The sequence below is a fragment of the Leucoraja erinacea genome, chromosome 15, assembly GCF_028641065.1.
Source record: "Leucoraja erinacea ecotype New England chromosome 15, Leri_hhj_1, whole genome shotgun sequence".
NCBI lineage: Eukaryota > Metazoa > Chordata > Chondrichthyes > Rajiformes > Rajidae > Leucoraja > Leucoraja erinaceus.
Window position 1 is genome coordinate 22084903 of NC_073391.1, and position 19210 is coordinate 22104112.

General features: G+C 42.1%; 1 protein-coding gene across 4 annotated transcripts in view; it reads left to right on the top strand.

Annotated features, from left to right (window-relative positions):
- Positions 1 to 9455: 9455 nt before the first annotated feature.
- Positions 9456 to 19210, top strand: part of LOC129704034 (pleckstrin homology domain-containing family S member 1-like) — a 43617-nt gene continuing 33862 nt past the window's right edge. The window contains exons 1-2 of one of the 4 annotated variants that reach the window (XM_055646892.1): positions 9456 to 10221; positions 18926 to 18970. In XM_055646892.1, the coding sequence (XP_055502867.1) occupies positions 18958 to 18970 (13 nt within the window). In that variant the 5' untranslated portion in view covers positions 9456 to 10221; positions 18926 to 18957. Of the gene's footprint in view, positions 10222 to 13916; positions 14480 to 16065; positions 16987 to 18922; positions 18971 to 19210 lie in introns of those variants that run through there. The other 3 variants (XM_055646893.1, XM_055646891.1, XM_055646895.1) reach the window with 3 other exon arrangements.

Consider the following 19210-nt stretch of genomic DNA (forward strand, 5'->3'; position numbering starts at 1 on the left):
TTTCCGAACTTGACACTATTTAGATAGTAATCTGCCTTCCTGTTTTTGCTACCAAAGTGGATAACCTCACATTTATCCGCATTAAACTTCATCTGCCATGCATCTTCCCACTCCCCCAACCTGTGCAAGTCACCCTGCATTCTCATAGCATCCTCCGCACAGTTCACACTGCCACCTGGCAAATTTGCTAATGTTACTTTGACTGCCTTCATCCAAATTATGGATGTATATTGTAAATAGCTGCGGTCCCAGCACCGAGCCTTGCGGTACCCCATGAGTCACTGCCCGCCATTCTGAAAGAGACCCGTGAATCCCTACTCTTTGTTTCTTGATGCCAACCACTTCTCTATCCATGTCAGCACTCTGCCCCCAAAACCATGTGCTCTAATTTTGCCCACTAATCTCCTATGTGACACCTTATCAAATGCTTTCTGAAAGTCCAGGTACACTACATCCACTGGCTCTCCCATTGTCCATTTTTCTAGTTACATCTTCAAATAATTCCAGAAGATTAGTCAAGCATGATTTCCCCTTCGTAAATCAAAGCTGACTCGGGCCTATCCTGTTACTGCTATCCAAATGTTCGGCTATCTCATCTTTTATAATTGACTCCAGCATCTTCCCCACCACCGATGTCAGGCTAACTGGTCTAAAATTCCCTGTTTTCTCTCTCCCGCCTTTCTTAAAAATTGGGATAAAATTTGTACCTTTTATATTATTATTGTATTGTTTTTTTTGGTTATCTTCTGTTGTTCTTTAAACATTGCCCAATCCTCTTGCTTCCCGCTCATCTTTGCTACGTTGTACTTCTTCACTTTAATTTTTATACTGTCCCTGACGTCCCTTGTCAGCCACAGTCGTCCCTTTCTCCCCTTGGAATCTCTCTTCCTCCTAGGAATGAACTGATCCTGCACCTTCTGTATTATTCCTAGAAATACCTGCCATTTTTGTTCCACTGTCATCCCTGCTAGTGTATCTTTCCAGTCAACTTTGGCCAGCTCCTACCTTATGGCCCCATCAAATTTGGTTCATTGCATAACACTAAATCCAGAATTGCCTTCTCCCTGGTAGGTTGCAATACAAGCTGTTCTAAGAATCCATCATGAAGGCACTCTACAAAGTCCCTTTCTTGGGGCCTTGAGCAAACACAAGATTCTTCGACATCAGGCCGACATGGATGGGAGGCATTTCAGGTTGCCACCCATCTTCAGACCGATTGCAGTAGGGGGAAGATAAGGTGGGGGTTGAACACAACCTGGCAAGTGATAGGGGGATACAGGTGAGGGAGGCTTAATGGATGGACAAAAGACTAGAGATGAACAGGAGACAAAAGGGTTTCAGATAAGGAATGGAAGAGTGAAATAGAAATTCAGAGGGAGGGAAGAGGAGGTGTAATAGTGGGAGAAATGGGTGCACACTGAGGTATGGGGGGGGGGGGGGGCAAATAAAGTAGAGTGGAAATAAAGTGGGCGTGTTACATAAAATTGGAAATTTCAATGTTTTAAGTTACAGAGGCTGAGGAAAAGATGGCTAGGCAAAGGGAATAATTCTAACTATGTTCAGGATTATCATTGTGATAGGCTGTTCATGAAGCCATTTGGTTGGTAGGTCAATGAGGGCAGTTGGAGAAAGAAAATATACAAAGGAACACACCAAAGCTATGAAATGTTAAGTCAGTCGATGTTAATGGAGAAAGAAAAATTAGGTCAATAGCACAGATGAATGATCAATAAGAGACCTTGGCAGTTCTGAGACAAACAGAAAGCATGTTACTTGAAATTGTTGGATTCAATATTGATTCAGGAAGACTGCAATGTATACAGATAGAAAATAAGGTGCTCTCTCTCAAACACATTGATCCGCATTACAATAGTGTTGGAGACCACACACTGAGGTGGCAGTGGGAACAGGATGGAGAATTAACATGAGAGGCTACTGGAAGCTCAGGATCATCCTTGTGGACTGCAAAATGAATGCCTGATAGATGGGGTGACACAGTGGCATTACTGCCATACAGCACCAGAGACCCTGGTGTGACCTGGATGGAGTTTGTACATTCCCCCTGTGACCGAGTGGGTTTTCTCAGGGTGTTTAGGTTTCCTCCCACACTCCAAAGACGTGCAGGTTTGTAGGTTCATTGGCTTTGGTAAAATTGTAAGTTGTCGCTAGCACAAGTATATGTGGTGATCGCTGATCGGTGCAGACTTGGTGGGGCCGAAGGGCTTCTTTCCACACGGTATCTCTAAACCCTACTGACGGGAGAGACATATAGGAAATTCGGGCAGCATCTCCAAAAAGAGGAACAGTTAATATTTCAGGTTCAAGATACTTTGTCAGAAACAAAACCAAGGTTTTTCATTCCTCAGTAAATGTAATTGTGTTTTGACCATGTATTAATGACGCCACATTCCTTTGAATAAAATTCACGGGAGAATTTCTTAAAACTTACTGTCATTAAGGGCTCCGGGTCGCGAGCACGGGCGTCTTCCTGCTGTGCATGTACAGTCAATCACCCACGTTATTTTAAGAAGGAACTGCAAATGCTGGAACAATTGAAGGTAGACAAAAATGCTGGAGAAACTCAGTGGGTGTGGCAGCATCTCACCCACTGAGTTTCTCCAGCATTTTTGTCCACCCACGTTATTTATTAATTTGTATGTCATTTAGGATGTTATATGAATTTTTAAAAGTTTGTGTGTTGTTTTCTCTCTCACCTTCAAGGTTAGTTCTTCTGTTTGCCTTTATTTGCTTAAGTTTTATTTAGTGTTATTTATCACGTTGTGGTTGTAGCTTTTGAACGATTTAAACGTATCGGATTTTTAAAATTCATAGTTGTGTCATAAAGTGATACAATGTGGAAACAGGCCTTTCGGCCCAACTTGCCCACACCGACCAACAATATAACCATATAACCATATAACAATTACAGCACGGAAACAGGCCATCTCGACCCTTCTAGTCCGTGCCGAACACATAATCTCCCCTAGTCCCATATACCTGCGCTCAGACCATAACCCTCCATTCCCTTCCCATCCATATAACTATCCAATTTATTTTTAAATGACAAAAACGAACCTGCCTCCACCACCTTCACTGGAAGCTCATTCCACACAGCTACCACTCTCTGAGTAAAGAAGTTCCCCCTCATGTTACCCCTAAACTTCAGTCCCTTAATTCTCAAGTCATGTCCCCTTGTTTGAATCTTCCCTACTCTCAGTGGGAAAAGCATATCCCAGCTACACTAGTCCCACTTGCCTGCGCTTGGTCCATATCCCTCCAAACCTGTCCTATCCATGTTTCTTAAACGATGTCTAACTGTTTCTTAAACGATGGAATAGTCCCAGCCTCAGCTACCTCCTCTGGCAGCTTGTTCCATACATCCATCATCCTTTGTGTAGAAAAAGTCACCCCTCAGATTCCTAATAAATCTTTTCCCCTTCACCTTGAATCTATGTCCTCTGGTCCTCGATTCCCCTACTCTGGGCAAGAGACTGTGCATCAAACCGATCTATTCCTACCATGATTTTGTACACCTCTATAAGATCACCCCTCATCCTCCTGCACTCCATGGAATAGAGACTGCCTACGCAACCTCTCCCTATTGCTCACACCCTCTAGTCCTTGTAACATTATTGTAAATCTTTTCTGAACCCTTTCAAGCTTGACAATATTTTTCCTATAACATGGTGCCCAGAACCAAAGATCCATGAGCGGAGCACGATAGACCACTCCTGCCAAATCCAATGGACTGACGTGTAGTATGCAACAGAGCGCAAAGTAGTGTAACATCCCCCATTTCAGTAAGCCCGACTCTATCTTTGACCCGACCTGACTTCAGTTTTGCGTTCAGTTAAAACGGCACATACCTTCTACAGGGAGGAACTGCGGATGCTGGTTTAAACCGAAGACAGACACAAAAGGCTGGAATAACTCAGCGGATCAGGCAGCATCTCTGGAGAGAAGGAATAGGTGATATTTCGGGTCAACATTTTCGATGGCTGCCATGATACGTTACTGAGCGATTTTACCCTCCTCTCTCCTTTATTACAAAAAATAAACACTTTCATTTCCCCGGACGGCTGCAAAAAAAACCCTTTGTGTTCGTCAACAGCCATCTTATATATTACATAGACACATAGAAAAATAGGTGCAGAAGTAGGCCATTCGGCCCTTTGAGCCAGCACCGCCATTCAATATGATCATGGCTGATCATCCAAAATCAATCTTAGCATGACATGAAATGAAAGTAGACAACAAGCTGCCTGACTGTGTCTTAGCTCGCAGTAAACATTTTTTGTTGTCTGTTTTTTATAATTTCTCTCTCTCCACCCTCTCCCTAACTCTGGAAAGTTGCAAACCCAGCAAAGGTTGAGGAGACTCACTCCTGTTAATGCGGTATTTTCTCGTTTAAAAAAAAACCCCATCCCAATCTGGTTTGCAATCAGAATTTTTTCTTGAAGTGTGGGTGTAAATATCACACTGCATATATCTGCCCCCAATCACGGACCATCTGCATTGGGGAGAGAAATTTGACATTTTCATCCCAAACTCTTGACATTACAGCCCAAGGAATTAAATGTGCAAAAGTGGGGCTTAGATGTGAGACTTGGCAGTCTCAAACGTTTTGCAAAGATTTTGTCTCTCTTATACTTTCTCTGCTGTTGGCATCTGTTATATAAGTGTGCATATATATTTTTTAAAAGGCAGTTGTTCTTTTGGAGAATATTCTGGCATTCAAACATACATTCCTGTCTCCATCCTGACCATATCAATTATTTTATTTTTTATTTATTTTTTATTTTATTTATATTTTTATTAGAAAAGTGTAAAAGTATAAACCGCGGCATATGACAAAATACATTTATTGTGCAGCTTCCTTTTTAAGAAAAAAGAAAAAGAGAGAAAGAGCAAGAAAGAAAGAAAGTAGAAGAGAAAGTGAATGTGCAACAATAGAACCCCTAAACTACCATATGAGTGGAACCAAAGAGTGAGTAAGTAAAAATTAAAAAAAATTAAAACGAAAAAAAAGGGAAAGAAAAAAAGAAAAAAACAGACAAAAAGTGTTGATATACCTGTTTCATTTCTCACCACACCCATCACCCAGGCTGTAAATCGGTTTAATTCCAAAGTTGTGTTGCACCATACTATCCTTGTAATGAATCAATGAAAGGAGACCATATCTTTGAAAATTGCTCTAATTTTCCTGCTAAGACAAGTCTCATATCTTCAAGATGTAGCGTCTCAGACATGTTTGTGATCCACATTTTAAGAGTTGATGTATTTTTCCAAAATTTAAGTATACGTTTATTCGCCATTATCAGACCATAGTTAAGGAAACGTCTTTGAAATATTGATAGCTCAGAGCAGGCTCCGCTGCTGTTCCGAAAATAATCAGTTCTGTATGGGGGTCCAGTTTTGTTTTTAATAATTTTGAGAACATTTCAAAGATTCCTTTCCAAAAGTTATGGAGTTTTATGCAAGAGGCAAAGGGGAAAGAGAAGTAAGAGATATAGGTGGAACTAAGGACAAATGAATGGAAGATATGCCTATCTCCCATTTCCCTTTCCCTTGACTGTCAGTCTGAAGAAGGGTCTCGACCCGAAATGCCACCTATGCCGCTCTATGATCTTTGCTTTCGTCCGTCTGTCCACGCGTTCGCTCGCTCTTGGTGCCAGCGCTTCTCCGTTCAGACTCCGTCAAAAAAAAAAAACACACACACACACACACACACACACACACACACACACACACACACACACACACACACACACACACACACACACACACACACACAGCATGTCCACCAGATTGGCGTGAGCCGAGACCAGCAGGGAGAAGGATGACATCAAACGGGTCATGGCAGCTATCGGAAAAGTACGGAAATGGTAATGGAATAAATTTTTAAGTAAATAGATGTTTAACGAAAAAAGGGGGGCCAGCAATCGCTCCGTGTCCGTGTCGGAGGGAGGGTGGGGTGGGGGGGGGGAGGATGGCTTGAGTGGGTGCAGGATTTTCTGGAGCTCCTTCCTAATGGCAATATTTTGTATGTTCAAAGTTAATAAGGAAGACTAGGCAAGAATATCAAAATGATCACCTGCAGCTGAGAAAAAAAAGATGATTTGTGTATGAAGACGCCATGACCAAAGCAAAGATACTAGAGCGGAGATGGAAGCCGGTTACGGAAATGGCGCTAAAGATTACCCATGACCTACTACGGCTTTTTCGTCGAGTGGACTATCTTGCTCCGCTCTAGGATCCTTGCCCAAAACTGAACACAATATTCTAAATGTGGTCTCACCAACGTCTTATACAACTGCAACTTCACCTCCCAACTTCTATACTTAATACTCTGACTGATGAAGACCAAAGTGCCAAAAGCCTTTTGACCACCTTATCTACCTGTGACTCAATCTTCAAGGAATCATGCACCTGTACTCCTAGACCCCTCTGCTCTACAACACTACCCAGAGGCCTGCCATTTACTGTGCAGGTCCTGCCCTTCTTCGATGTTCCAAAATGCAACACCTCACCTACTCGGTATAAAAATCCGTCAACCATCCCTCCTCCCACCTGGCTAATCGATCCAGATCCTGCTGCAATCGTTCACAACCCTCTTCACTATCTGCAAAACCACTCGCTTTTGTATATCAGTGGCACCAACACAGATATGAATACACCCTTGAAGAGCTGAGGGTGGGGTATGGAGTAGAACTGGAACAAGGACTGCTCCATGTTTTCCACAAATAATCTGACATAGTTTGGACCACTTTGAGATTCCATAGCTGCCTGCCACCTTTGATCTGGGGAAGGTTAGAGGAGTTAGATGCTGTTCAATTGCGAGAATGCGTAACCTGTTGGCCATTTGCCACATGCTCATCTGCATTTCATGTCTTGTCCACATTCCTTTCTTTGTTTTCCCTCATTCTCTGACTGCCCTCATCAAACACATAACTTCATCAAGGTCTTATCATTGCAGCCACCTTTGCCTTGCTTCATCACAGGTATTCCCCTTGTCCTGTCCATCCTTCCCACTCCTTCTCTGGAACTTAAATCTAACTTTATTTCTCTCTTTGCTAGTTCTAATGAATGGTCTTTGACATGAAGCATTAACTCTGTTTCTCTTTCCATGGAATGATCAGGCTCACGGTTGTGGTCCTCGGAATTGAGAAAAATTCCTTACCTGAACAATTAAATCAATTCATGTTAAAAACTTAAAGACATTTTGTCTTTGGAAATTAGCAAATATGTCAGACTTGCATACTTCTAAGTATAAAGAAAGCAATATTTCTATGTGTTAATGGTTATCAAAGTAGGACAAATGCCAGAAAATATAATTGAATAATACTTTGACAATAATGTATTGACTTCTGATCACAGTGCAGTCAATGTCTATTAAAATCTCTGTAAAGTCTTCACTGTAAATGCTGCAAAGTCGCCGAATCTCCAAGAGTAATGTGAAGATAATTGTACATGTTATTTACTCCTTTTTAATTGTAATTAATTGTAATTGTATCCTTTTGCCAAAAATGTAAACATATAAGGACTTTGACTTGCCAACAGTCCTACAAAAAAGCATCAAATACTTAACCACATCAAAATTAAACATAGACTTAAACAGCCACCACAACAGCATATGAGAATCCCCAGAGCACACAGCATAAGTGGAGACCCACAGCCATCATTTCAATGTCCAGCCCACACACACGCTCCTTCACCGTGATATGGCCAGAGTTGTACCAACCGCTGTCACTCTCTCTGCAGTCCCGGTCTGCCTGAACAGTCAGAAAGCCGTCCGCACTCGCCATGTCCCCGCGGATGGAGCTGTCCCCGCCATGTCCTCGATTTTTTTCCATGAGTAGTAGCTCTACTCAATAACCAAAAATCTGTAGCCTCTTTTTGCTCTGGCATTTTATTTAATTCACATGTTTAATCGGTAATGTTTTATTATTAACGTTTTATGTGTCATTCCTAACTGTCACTGTATGTCATGTTGTCACTTGCGGGCCGAGCACCAAGGCAAATTCCTTGTATGTGAATACTTGGCCAATAAACTTCTTTCATTCGTTCATTCATTCATTCATTCATGCTTTAGGATGTTTATTGTTCAAAGACAGTGCTTATAATGGGGACAGTGTCCACCACCACCATTTAGAACCAAGGAAAAGGTGAAGATATAGAAACAAGGAACTGCAGAAACAAGTTTACAAAAAAATACACACATTGATTTAAAAATATCTCAGCAGGTCAGGCAGCATCCCTGGAGAACATGGATAGGTGACATTTGAGGTTGGGCTCTTTCTTAAGACTGAAAGCTCATAGAAACCACATGGAATGCAAGAGAAAAGGTGCTGCTGTGGTCTTGATCCACTACATGATGGAGTTTGGGATTCTACATGGATAGAGAGTCGACGCTAGATGTGTCACTGTAACCGGTCACATATACTTTCACCATCACATGCATAACAAAACTGCTGAACAAAGTTGTCTCAGATTTAACGGAAGAGAAATCTCCATCATGAACTTCACAAACTCATCACACCAATTCAATGCAAGATGGAAGACATGCCACAATCATGGGTCCATTCAAAGAAAACTATTGAGGGAGAGACTCTCCATTTCATAGTAAGTATCTGTCTCCCATTATCAACAAAAAATCTCATCAGAGACCATACAGGAGCAGTTTCTGAGCTACAATATATGGACAGATTCAAGAAGACGACCAAGCCAGGTGACTCTGTGTGCAAGTGGATCTGCAATCACACATTACACTTGCTCCACACTTTTAAACCACAACTTCAACAGCACCATTCCTTATTTAACTATACTATCTGTAAAGTGTGGTTGGTTCGATTGTAATCATGTGTTGGCTTTCCGATGACGGGTTAGCACGTAACTAAACATTTTCACTGTACCAGTGACAATAAACTTATCTCAACTCAAATCGTTGGTGGCAGATTACAGAAGGAAGATCTGATCATTTTTGTTTGCACCAGTGGAAACTCCCTTCGTGTCCTAGTTGTTATTGTACAACAAAACTCAAGTAGACAAATTGTCATAGACTGCCCCCTCTAACCTTTTCATGGGCATATGGTCAGCATTGATGTTACAACAACTGATAGTAGGAGTTAAAACAAATCCTGCATTCCAGGACAGTCACTTACACAGCACAATAAGAGAACCTTGGTTTGGTCAAGTTAGAATGAACTTGGAAGGATAATCTTTGGATTCAAAGTCAATAGTATTCCCAGCAAGAAATGACAGTAATGAATAGGACGTTCAACAACTTCACGTGTAATATTCTATTGTTATCATGAATGTAGTGGTCTGCAATAATTTAATTAGCGTGCAGTGTGAAGATGATGTTGCAGAGAATGATGGCTATACCCTGCAGCTTGGTCACCATCTCCAAGGACAGAAGGCAGCACTGGTTCCATCTCATCTGCTGAGTTTTCTTCATTGTTACAGACTTTCCAGTTTGCTCTTTGAAGGGAGTTTTCTTTTCTGTGCAGAGGCACCTTAGAATGTTTCACTCAACTATTGAAGCTGGCTTTGCCAAAAGTGGAACGAATGACGTTGTAGACTATTTTCGCGGTTAATATTGTCTGACTGGTGTTAGTAGGAACCCGGGGGGGCAGGTGTAGTGGAGGCAGGTGCTATCACAATGTTTCAGAAACATTTAGACAGGTACATGGATAGGATATGTTCAGAAGGATATGAAGTAAAAGCAGGCAGGTGGGATTAGTGTTGATGGGGGATGTTAGCCAGCATGGGATAGTTCGGCTGAAGGGCATGAGTCCACGTTGTGTGGCTCTATATGACTCTATGGTCACCTCAGACCATAAGCAACCTTCAAGAAAGCCCATGCGACTCTTGAAATGAGATTATGGCCGCTCCCGAGTTCACAAAACTATGACTGCAACTTTAAAACCATTTCCTGCACGAGGAGACCAAATATCACCCATCCTTGGGTTACTGGTTTTTATAATTAATGGAAAGTCCTCGCCTGGATAAACCGCATCTTACGTCGAATAAAGGGCGAGACAAGGAAATCACCGCGTGATTTCCGGGTGGAATGCCCCTTTGGGGCAGCTTTAAAAGTCTGCCCGCAGTGAAGCTCAACGAGAACGACTCTGCCGGCTCTAGCCTACTGCATCGCCGAGACATTGAACGCACTGCGGGACACGCCGGCCACAGTGAAGAAAGCCAAAGACTCAAAGCACAGTAAGTGGCGTCAAATCATCACTTCAATTGTTAACTCCTCACCAGGTGGGTTGAAAGGGACACAAGTCTTTGGTGGGCTTTACAAACAGAATGGAGACACAGGGAATTGCAGATGCTACTTTGCAAAAAAAAAAGCCACGAAGTGCTGGAGTGACTAGCTGAGTTACTCCAGTACGTTGTGTCTCTTTCCCTATAAATAGAATGTCCCTTAACAAAAATGAAGGCAGAATTTAATTTCAATTGTAAATGTTTCACGAATTAAATAATGGGGCAAAACACAGAATCAATAAGTAGTATTTACTTGATGGTATTTACTTCTCTAACGTCAAGTAACCATTGCTTCCCCTCTCTCTCCATCCCTCCTCCTTCCTAGTTCGCTGACCAGTCGAACTGTCCCCCCTGATTACATTTTATCTCTATGTTTCGTGGTCTCCATCTCCGAGATAATAGTGATATATTCTACATTTCCCTTGAACAGTCCCCTTAGTGTCTAGTTTTCACACATTGCACTCCTTATCTCTGTAATTCCCTCTTCGCCGACTATTAGGCTGAAGAAGGGTCTCAACCCGAAACGTCACCCATTCCTTGTATCCAGAGATGCTGCCTGTCCCGCTGAGTTACTCCAGCATTGTGTGTCTATCTTTAGTAGTAGATGGTGCTTTATGTGTTGGAAGTTTCTCCATAACAATTGGATAATCGTGGGTAAAGATCGGGATGAATTTGCTTTCAATTCGAGCCCCGGTGCGATTAAGAAGCTAAGTGTATCTGCCGTTGTATCACATCTGTCTGACAGATAAGAGTACTGGACGCAGAATTAGTCAGGACTTTCAAAAGACATTTGGGGAGATGGTTGCGAATAACTCGCAGGGCTATGGGGAAAGAGTAAGCGAGGAGAGGAGAGAGAATTTAATGATTTCCAGATATAAATTGTTTTTATTGGGTGAATAAATGGTGCATTAAAAATATGCAACTTAGCGCCAGAGACCCAGGTTCGATCCTGACCTTGGGTGCTGTCTTTGTGGAGTTTATACGTTCTCCCCGCGTAGGTTTTCTCCGGGTGCTCCGGTTTCCTCCCAAATCATAAAATAATAGTAGTAGTCGTAGTATATATTGTATTTCGAACATGTAAAACAAAAAAAGTTAAAAACAAAGCAAAATAACAATAGAAACATAGAAACATAGAAACATAGAAATTAGGTGCAGGAGTAGGCCATTCGGCCCTTCGAGCCTGCACCGCCATTCAATATGATCATGGCTGATCATCCAACTCAGTCTCCCGTACCTGCCTTCTCTCCATACCCCCTGATACCCTTAGCCACAAGGGCCACATCTAACTCCCTCTTAAATATAGCCAATGAACTGGCCTCAACTACCCTCTGTGGCAGAGAGTTCCAGAAATTCACCACTCTCTGTGTGAAAAAAAGTTCTTCTCATCTCGGTTTTAAAGGGTTTCCCCTTGATCCTTAAGCTGTGACCCCTTGTCCTGGACTTCCCTAACATCGGGAACAATCTTCCTGCATCTAGCCTGTCCAACCCCTAAGAATTTTGTAAGTTTCTATAAGATCCCCTCTCAATCTTCTAAATTCTAGAGAGTATAAACCAAGTCTATCCAGTCTTTCTTCATAAGACAGTCCTGACATCCCAGGAATCAGTCTGGTGAACCGTCTCTGCACTCCCTCTATGGCAATAATGTCCTTCCTCAGATTTGGAGACTAAAGCTGTACGCATTACTCCAGGTGTGGTCTCACCAAGACCCTGTACAACTGCAGTAGAACCTCTCTGCTCCTATACTCAAATCCTTTTGCAATGAAAGCTAACATACCATTCGCTTTCTTTACTGCCTGCTGCACCTGCATGCCTACCTTCAATGACTGGTGTACCATGACACCCAGGTCTCGCTGCATCTCCCCCTTTCCCAATCGGCCACCATTTAGATAATAGTCTGCTTTCCTGTTTTTGCCACCAAAATGGATAACCTCACATTTATCCACATTATACTGCATCTGCCAAACATTTGCCCACTCACCCAGCCTATCCAAGTCACCCTGCAGTCTCCTAGCATCCTCCTCACAGCTAACACTGCCCCCCAGCTTAGTGTCATCCGCAAACTTGGAGATATTGCCTTCAATTCCCTCATCCAGATCATTAATATATATTGTAAATAGCTGGGGTCCCAGTACTGAGCCTTGGGGTACCCCACTAGTCACTGCCTGCCATTGTGAAAAGGACCCGTTTACTCCTACTCTTTGCTTCCTGTTTGCCAGCCAGATCTCTATCCACATCAATACTGAACCCCCAATGCCTTGTGTTTTAATAAAATGAAATGAACAGTAATAACCTCATAAACATCACAAATCTTACATGTTCATAAAGTAGGAGGACACTTATTTATTCCTGCCCCTTCTCCCAACTCGTCAATGAATCAACAAACTTTATCTCATCTACATATATAGATATAGATATGCCATTTATTGTCACTATACATGTACAATGAGAGTAAAAGCAGCTCGTACTCAGTGCATACATATAATTTAGTACAAAAAACAAGAAACAGAAAACAAAACAAAAGGGGGAGGGGGGATAGGTGCACAATTCTGCGGCGCTATATACATATCTATAAAGGCAAAATGGTGAAGGATGAATAGGTAGTATTCTTAGGCAGATGTTTAAAGATTATATTAAATATTTTTTTTTTAATTAAAAATATTAAAAATTACAGTTACAATACACATTACAGTTCCAAATTTTAGTACGTGGATAGAATAGATGGAAGTCCGGGTGTTGGGCTGTGAAGTCAGTGCATGTGTGATTTAAGAGTAGTTATGACTTTTGGAAAACAACTATTCCTGAGTCTATTTGTTCTAGATTTGATGCACCTATAGCGCCTTCCAGAGGGCAGCAGGTCGAACAGTCCAATACACATATATAAACATATACAAACATATACATACAACATATATACATACAACATATATACAACTCAAATAGTTGGTGGCAGATTACAGAAGGAAGATCTGATCATTTTTGTTTGCACCAGTGGAAACTCCCTTCGTGTCCTAGTTGTTATTGTACAACAAAGCTCAAGTAGACAAATTGTCATAGACTGCCCCTCTAACCTTTTCATGGGCATATGGTCAGCATTGATGTTACAACAACTGAAAGTAGGAGTTAAAACAAATCCTGCATTCCAGGACAGTCACTTACACGGCACAATAAGAGAACCTTGGTTTGGTCAAGTTAGAATTAACTTGGAAGGATAATCTTTGGATTCAATGTCAATAGTATTCCCAGCAAGAAATGACAGTAATGAATAGGACGTTCAACAACTTCACGTGTAATATTCTATTGTTATCATGAATGTAGTGGTCTGCAATAATTTAATTAGCATGCAGTGTGAAGATGATGTTGCAGAGAATGATGGCTATACCCTGCAGCTTGGTCACCATCTCCAAGGACAGAAGGCAGCACTGGTTCCATCTCATCTGCTGAGTTTTCTTCATTGTTACAGACTTTCCAGTTTGTTCTTTGAGGAGGTTTTCTTTTCTGTGCAGAGGCAACTTAGAATGTTTCACTCAACTATTGAAGCTGGCTTTGCCAAAAGTGGAACGAATGACGTTGTAGACTATTTTCGTGGTTGATATTGTCTGACTGGTGTTAGTAGGAACCCGGCAGGTGTAGTGGAGGCAGGTGGTATCACAATGTTCCAGAAACATTTAGACAGGTAAATGGATAGGATATGTTCAGAAGGATATGAAGTAAAAGCAGGCAGGTGGGATTAGTGTTGATGGGGGATGTTAGCCAGCATGGGATAGTTCGGCTGAAGGGCGTGAGTCCACGCTGTGTGGCTCTATATGACTCTATGGTCACCTCAGACCATAAGCAAACTTCAAGAAAGCCCATGCGACTCTTGAAATGAGATTATGGCCGCTCCCGAGTTCACAAAACTATGACTGCAACTTTAAAACCATTTCCTGCACGAGGAGACCAAATATCACCCATCCTTGGGTTACTGGTTTTTATAATTAATGGAAAGTCCTCGCCTGGATAAACCGCATCTTACGTCGAATAAAGGGCGAGACAAGGAAATCACCGCGTGATTTCCGGGTGGAATGCCCCTTTGGGGCAGCTTAAAAAGTCTGCCCGCAGTGAAGCTCAACGAGAACGACTCTGCCGGCTCTAGCCTACTGCATCGCCGAGACATTGAACACACTGCGGGACACGCCGGCCACAGTGAAGAAAGCCAAATACTCAAAGCACAGTAAGTGGCGTCAAATCATCACTTCACTTGTTAACTCCTCACCAGGTGGGTTGAAAGGGACACAAGTCTTTGGTGGGCTTTACAAACAGAATGGAGACACAGGGAATTGCAGATGCTACTTTGCAAAAAAAAAGCCACGAAGTGCTGGAGTGACTAGCTGAGTTACTCCAGTACGTTGTGTCTCTTTCCCTATAAATAGAATGTCCCTTAACAAAAATGAAGGCAGAATTTAATTTCAATTGTAAATGTTTCACGAATTAAATAATGGGGCAAAACACAGAATCAATAAGTAGTATTTACTTGATGGTATTTACTTCTCTAACGTCAAGTAACCATTGCTTCCGCTCTCTCTCCATCCCTCCTCCTTCCTAGTTCGCTGACCAGTCGAACTGTCCCCCCGATTACATTTTATCTCTATGTTTCGTGGTCTCCATCTCCGAGATAATAGTGATATATTCTACATTTCCCTTGAACAGTCCCCTTAGTGTCTAGTTTTCACACATTGCACTCCTTATCTCTGTAATTCCCTCTTCGCCGACTATTAGTCTGAAGAAGGGTCTCAACCCGAAACGTCACCCATTCCTTGTATCCAGAGATGCTGCCTGTCCCGCTGAGTTACTCCAGCATTGTGTGTCTATCTTTAGTAGTAGATGGTGCTTTATGTGTTGGAAGTTTCTCCATAACAATTGAGTAATCGTGGGTAAAGATCGGGATGAATTTGCTTTCAATTCGAGCCCCGGTGCGATTAAGAAGCTAAGTGTATCTGCCGTTGTATCACATCTGTCTGACAGATAAGAGTACTGGACGCAGAATTAGTCAGGACTTTCAAAAGACATTTGGGGAGATGGTTGCGAATAACTCGCAGGGCTATGGGGAAAGAGTAAGCGAGGAGAGGAGAGAAAATTTAATGATTTCCAGATATAAATTGTTTTTATTGGGTGAATAAATGGTGCATTAAAAATATGCAACTCAGCGCCAGAGACCCGGGTTCGATCCTGACCTTGGGTGCTGTCTTTGTGGAGTTTATACGTTCTCCCCGCGTAGGGTTTCTCCGGGTGCTCCGGTTTCCTCCCAAATCATAAAATAGTAGTAGTAGTCGTAGTATATATTGTATTTCGAACTTGTAAAACAAAAAAAGTTAAAAACAAAGCAAAATAACAATAAAATGAAATGAACAGTAATAACCTCATAAACATCACAAATCTGACATGTTCATAAAGTAGGAGGACACTTATTTATTCCTGCCCCTTCTCCCAACTCGTCAATGAATCAACAAACTTTATCTCATCTACATATATAGATATAGATGTGCCATTTATTGTCACTATACATGTACAATGAGACTAAAAACAGCTCGTACTCAGTGCATACATATAATTTAGTACAAAAAACAAGAAACAGAAAACAAAACAAAAGGGGGAGGGGGGGGGATAGGTGCACAATTCTGCGGCGCTATATACATATCTATAAAGGCAAAATGGTGAAGGGTGAATAGGTAGTATTCTTAGGCAGATGTTTAAAGATTATATTAAATATTTTTTAAAAGAATTTAAAAAAATTAAAAGTTACAGTTACAATACACATTACAGTTCCAAATTTCAGTAGGTGGATAGAATAGATGGAAGTCCGGGTGTTGAGCTGTGAAGTCAGTGCATGATTGAATTAAGAGTAGTTATGACTTTTGGAAAACAACTATTCCTGAGTCTATTTGTCCTAGATTTGATGCACCTATAGCGCCTTCCAGAGGGCAGCAGGTCGAACAGTCCAATACACATATATAAACATATACAAACATATACATACAACATATATACATATATCCGTACATAAGCCACATACATGCATTCATAGGTTGTAGGTTTGGAGGCTGTAGGTTTATAAGTTAATTGGCTTCTGTAAAGGGTCCCTAGCGTGTGGGACATAACTATTGCACGGGTGGTTGAAGTGAGCGCATACTCGGTATGTCGAATGGCCCGTTTTCACGCTGGATCTCTCTAAAAAACGAACGCGAGTGGATTACACCACAGATTGCCAACACGGGCCGAATGGTCTCCCTTTTGAGGTGCAGTGGATCTTTAGCTCTTTAGCACATAGCCAGATCAGCCCCAGGGTTAGGCGGGTTGGGCATTTGTTTTTTGTTCCAGCCTGCCTCGTTCCACCTGAACCCGAAACACTTCGCTCAGGATTTACAAGACGAGTTTAACTGCCCAAGCAGGGCGCAGACTGAGTGTGGTGTCGAGGCACTGGGAGCTGCCACAGGTGTGTTCAGAACGATCTCCTAGGCAGCCGGAGGTGGTGGTTGGGGAGAGGCAAAGTGTGGACAAATGCCAGAGGAGGCAGTGCGGTAGCTTTTAATCAAAGCCTCTGCTCTATGATCTTTGATCTTAACCTCGGGGATAGACCAGGCAGTGCGCTTGACATTGGCGTCTATAACTGCGCGTTGAACACCACAGCCTGTTTACACGCAGCTTGGAAACTTGGATTCAGGGTGAAAATCCCGACTGAAGGTATTTGGCGTTCTTGGACAATAGTAAACTTAACGGGAAAACGAATCAATGTCAAAACACCGCTCTGTGCACTCCTGTATATTTATTTCTATTTGCTCGAATGTGTATGTTTTATGACTGCTGCGTAGCTTTCACTTCCTTGTTACCTGAGTGGAGGCCGCCATAAATCTTTCCATCTTAATAGCATCTTTCATTAGCAAATTGAACAAAACTAAACACAACAATTCAAGTGCAGCTTTACCAATGTTTTGTACGCATGTAATATGATTTCCCAATTTCCATACTCAATCCAAGTTTTTTTCACGCAGAGAGTGGTGAATCTCTGGAACTCTCTGCCACAGAGGGTAGTTGAGGCCAGTTCATTGGCTATATTTAAGAGGGAGTTAGATGGCCCTTGTGGCTAAGGGGATCAGGGGGTATGGAGAGAAGGCAGGTACGGGATACTGAGTTGGATGATCAGCCATGATCATATTGAATGGCGGTGCAGGCTCGAAGGGCCGAATGGCCTACTCCTGCACCTAATTTCTATGTTCTATGTTTCTATCCCTGACTGGTGATAGCCAGTGTGCCAAAAGCCTTTCTCACCAACCTTTCTCCCAGCAATGCAATTTTCAGGGAATTGTGTATTCCTCAATCCCTCTGCTCTACAACATCCCCAGAGGTCCACCATTCACTGTGAAGATCCTTCCCTGGTTTGACTTCCCAATATTCAACACCTCATAATCATCTGAATTAAACTCCAGAGCCAGTCGTTTCCTGGGAAGAAGGTGTTCTTGAACCTAGAGGGCAAGTTTCTCAGACTCCCGTGCCTCCTTCCTGACAGTAGCAACAAGATGAGAGTGTGGTCAGGTTGGTGTTGGTCATTTATGATATTAGCTGACTTTTTTGATGCAGTACTTCCTGTAGACCCCTTCGATGGCAGGGAGGTTAATACCCATGAAGGACCAGGCAATATTACAGCTTCCTTCATTCCAAGGTGTTCCAGTTACTGAACCTGGCCTTGGTGCAACCAGTCAGTATGTTCTCTACTGAATACCTGCAGAAGGAGATTCAGGGGATTTGGCATGTTACTGATGGCAAATCTCTTTAATCTTCTAAGAAAGTGGAGGCATTGATGAGCTTTCCTTGTGATTGCATCCATGTGCTGGGCCCAGGACAGATCTTTAGAAAATTGAAGCTATTGATTATCTCCACCAAGTACTTAGCTCTCCCTTCCTGAAGTCAACAATCAGCTCCTTTGATAGACACAAAATGCTAGAGTAACTCAGCGGGTCAGGTAGCTTCTCTGGGAAAAAAAGAATAGATGATGTTTCAGGTCAAGACCCTTCTTCAGGGTTCTTCAGACACTTCATATTCGGTGCAAACCAGCATCTGCTGTTCTTTCTGACACAATCAGCTCCTTTGTCTTTCTAACGTTGAGAGCAACATTATTGTTCTGGCTCCATTATCAATCACCCTCCTGTACTCTGACTCATCACGACCCATGGGTTTCGGCCCAAAACGTCGCCTATTTCCTTCGCTCCATAGATGCTGCTGCACCCGCTGAGTTTCTCCAGCAATTTTGTGTACCATCCATCTAACAATGGTGGTATCACAGAGAAAGATGCTTCTGGAGTTGTGCCTGGCTACACAGTCATGACTTCTACTTGGGCTCGTGTGTTTTAATTCCCAAGGAGCTGATCTTAAAGGAATCCACGCTAGTTGTAGTACGAAACTGATAACGGTTTATTTTTCATTGAAGTTGAAAGATATCCAAGTGTTTGTGAGTGTTAGTAGGGAGCCAATACAATAGTAGGTTCAGTTCTTTAGTGATGTGCTGCTAGCCACTGACATTTTGGCACTGAATAGAGCTTGAGATACTTCTTTTAAACTGCATTTTTATTTTACTTCATTGCAATTTCAAGTGAGTTTGACATATGATTTATTTTTCTCCAAGCAGACCTGTCCTGATTGTGAAGATTTTTTTGAAAAATGAATAAAAAAGGTACGTATTTTACATTTCCAAATGACTTCCATTTTTTTAAGTTACCCATACATGATTGCATTACTTAGCTTGTGTTGAAATCCTACACTCAAATGACTTGACTAAAACAATGTGAACGTGACTGGTGAAGAGAAAGAAACCTTCTCCCACAGTTGCATGCAAGTAATTTGCTCCAAAGTGGTTGACTCTCATTCTGGACAACTAATGCTTCAAAAAAGAATTGATTATCTCATTTGTGAG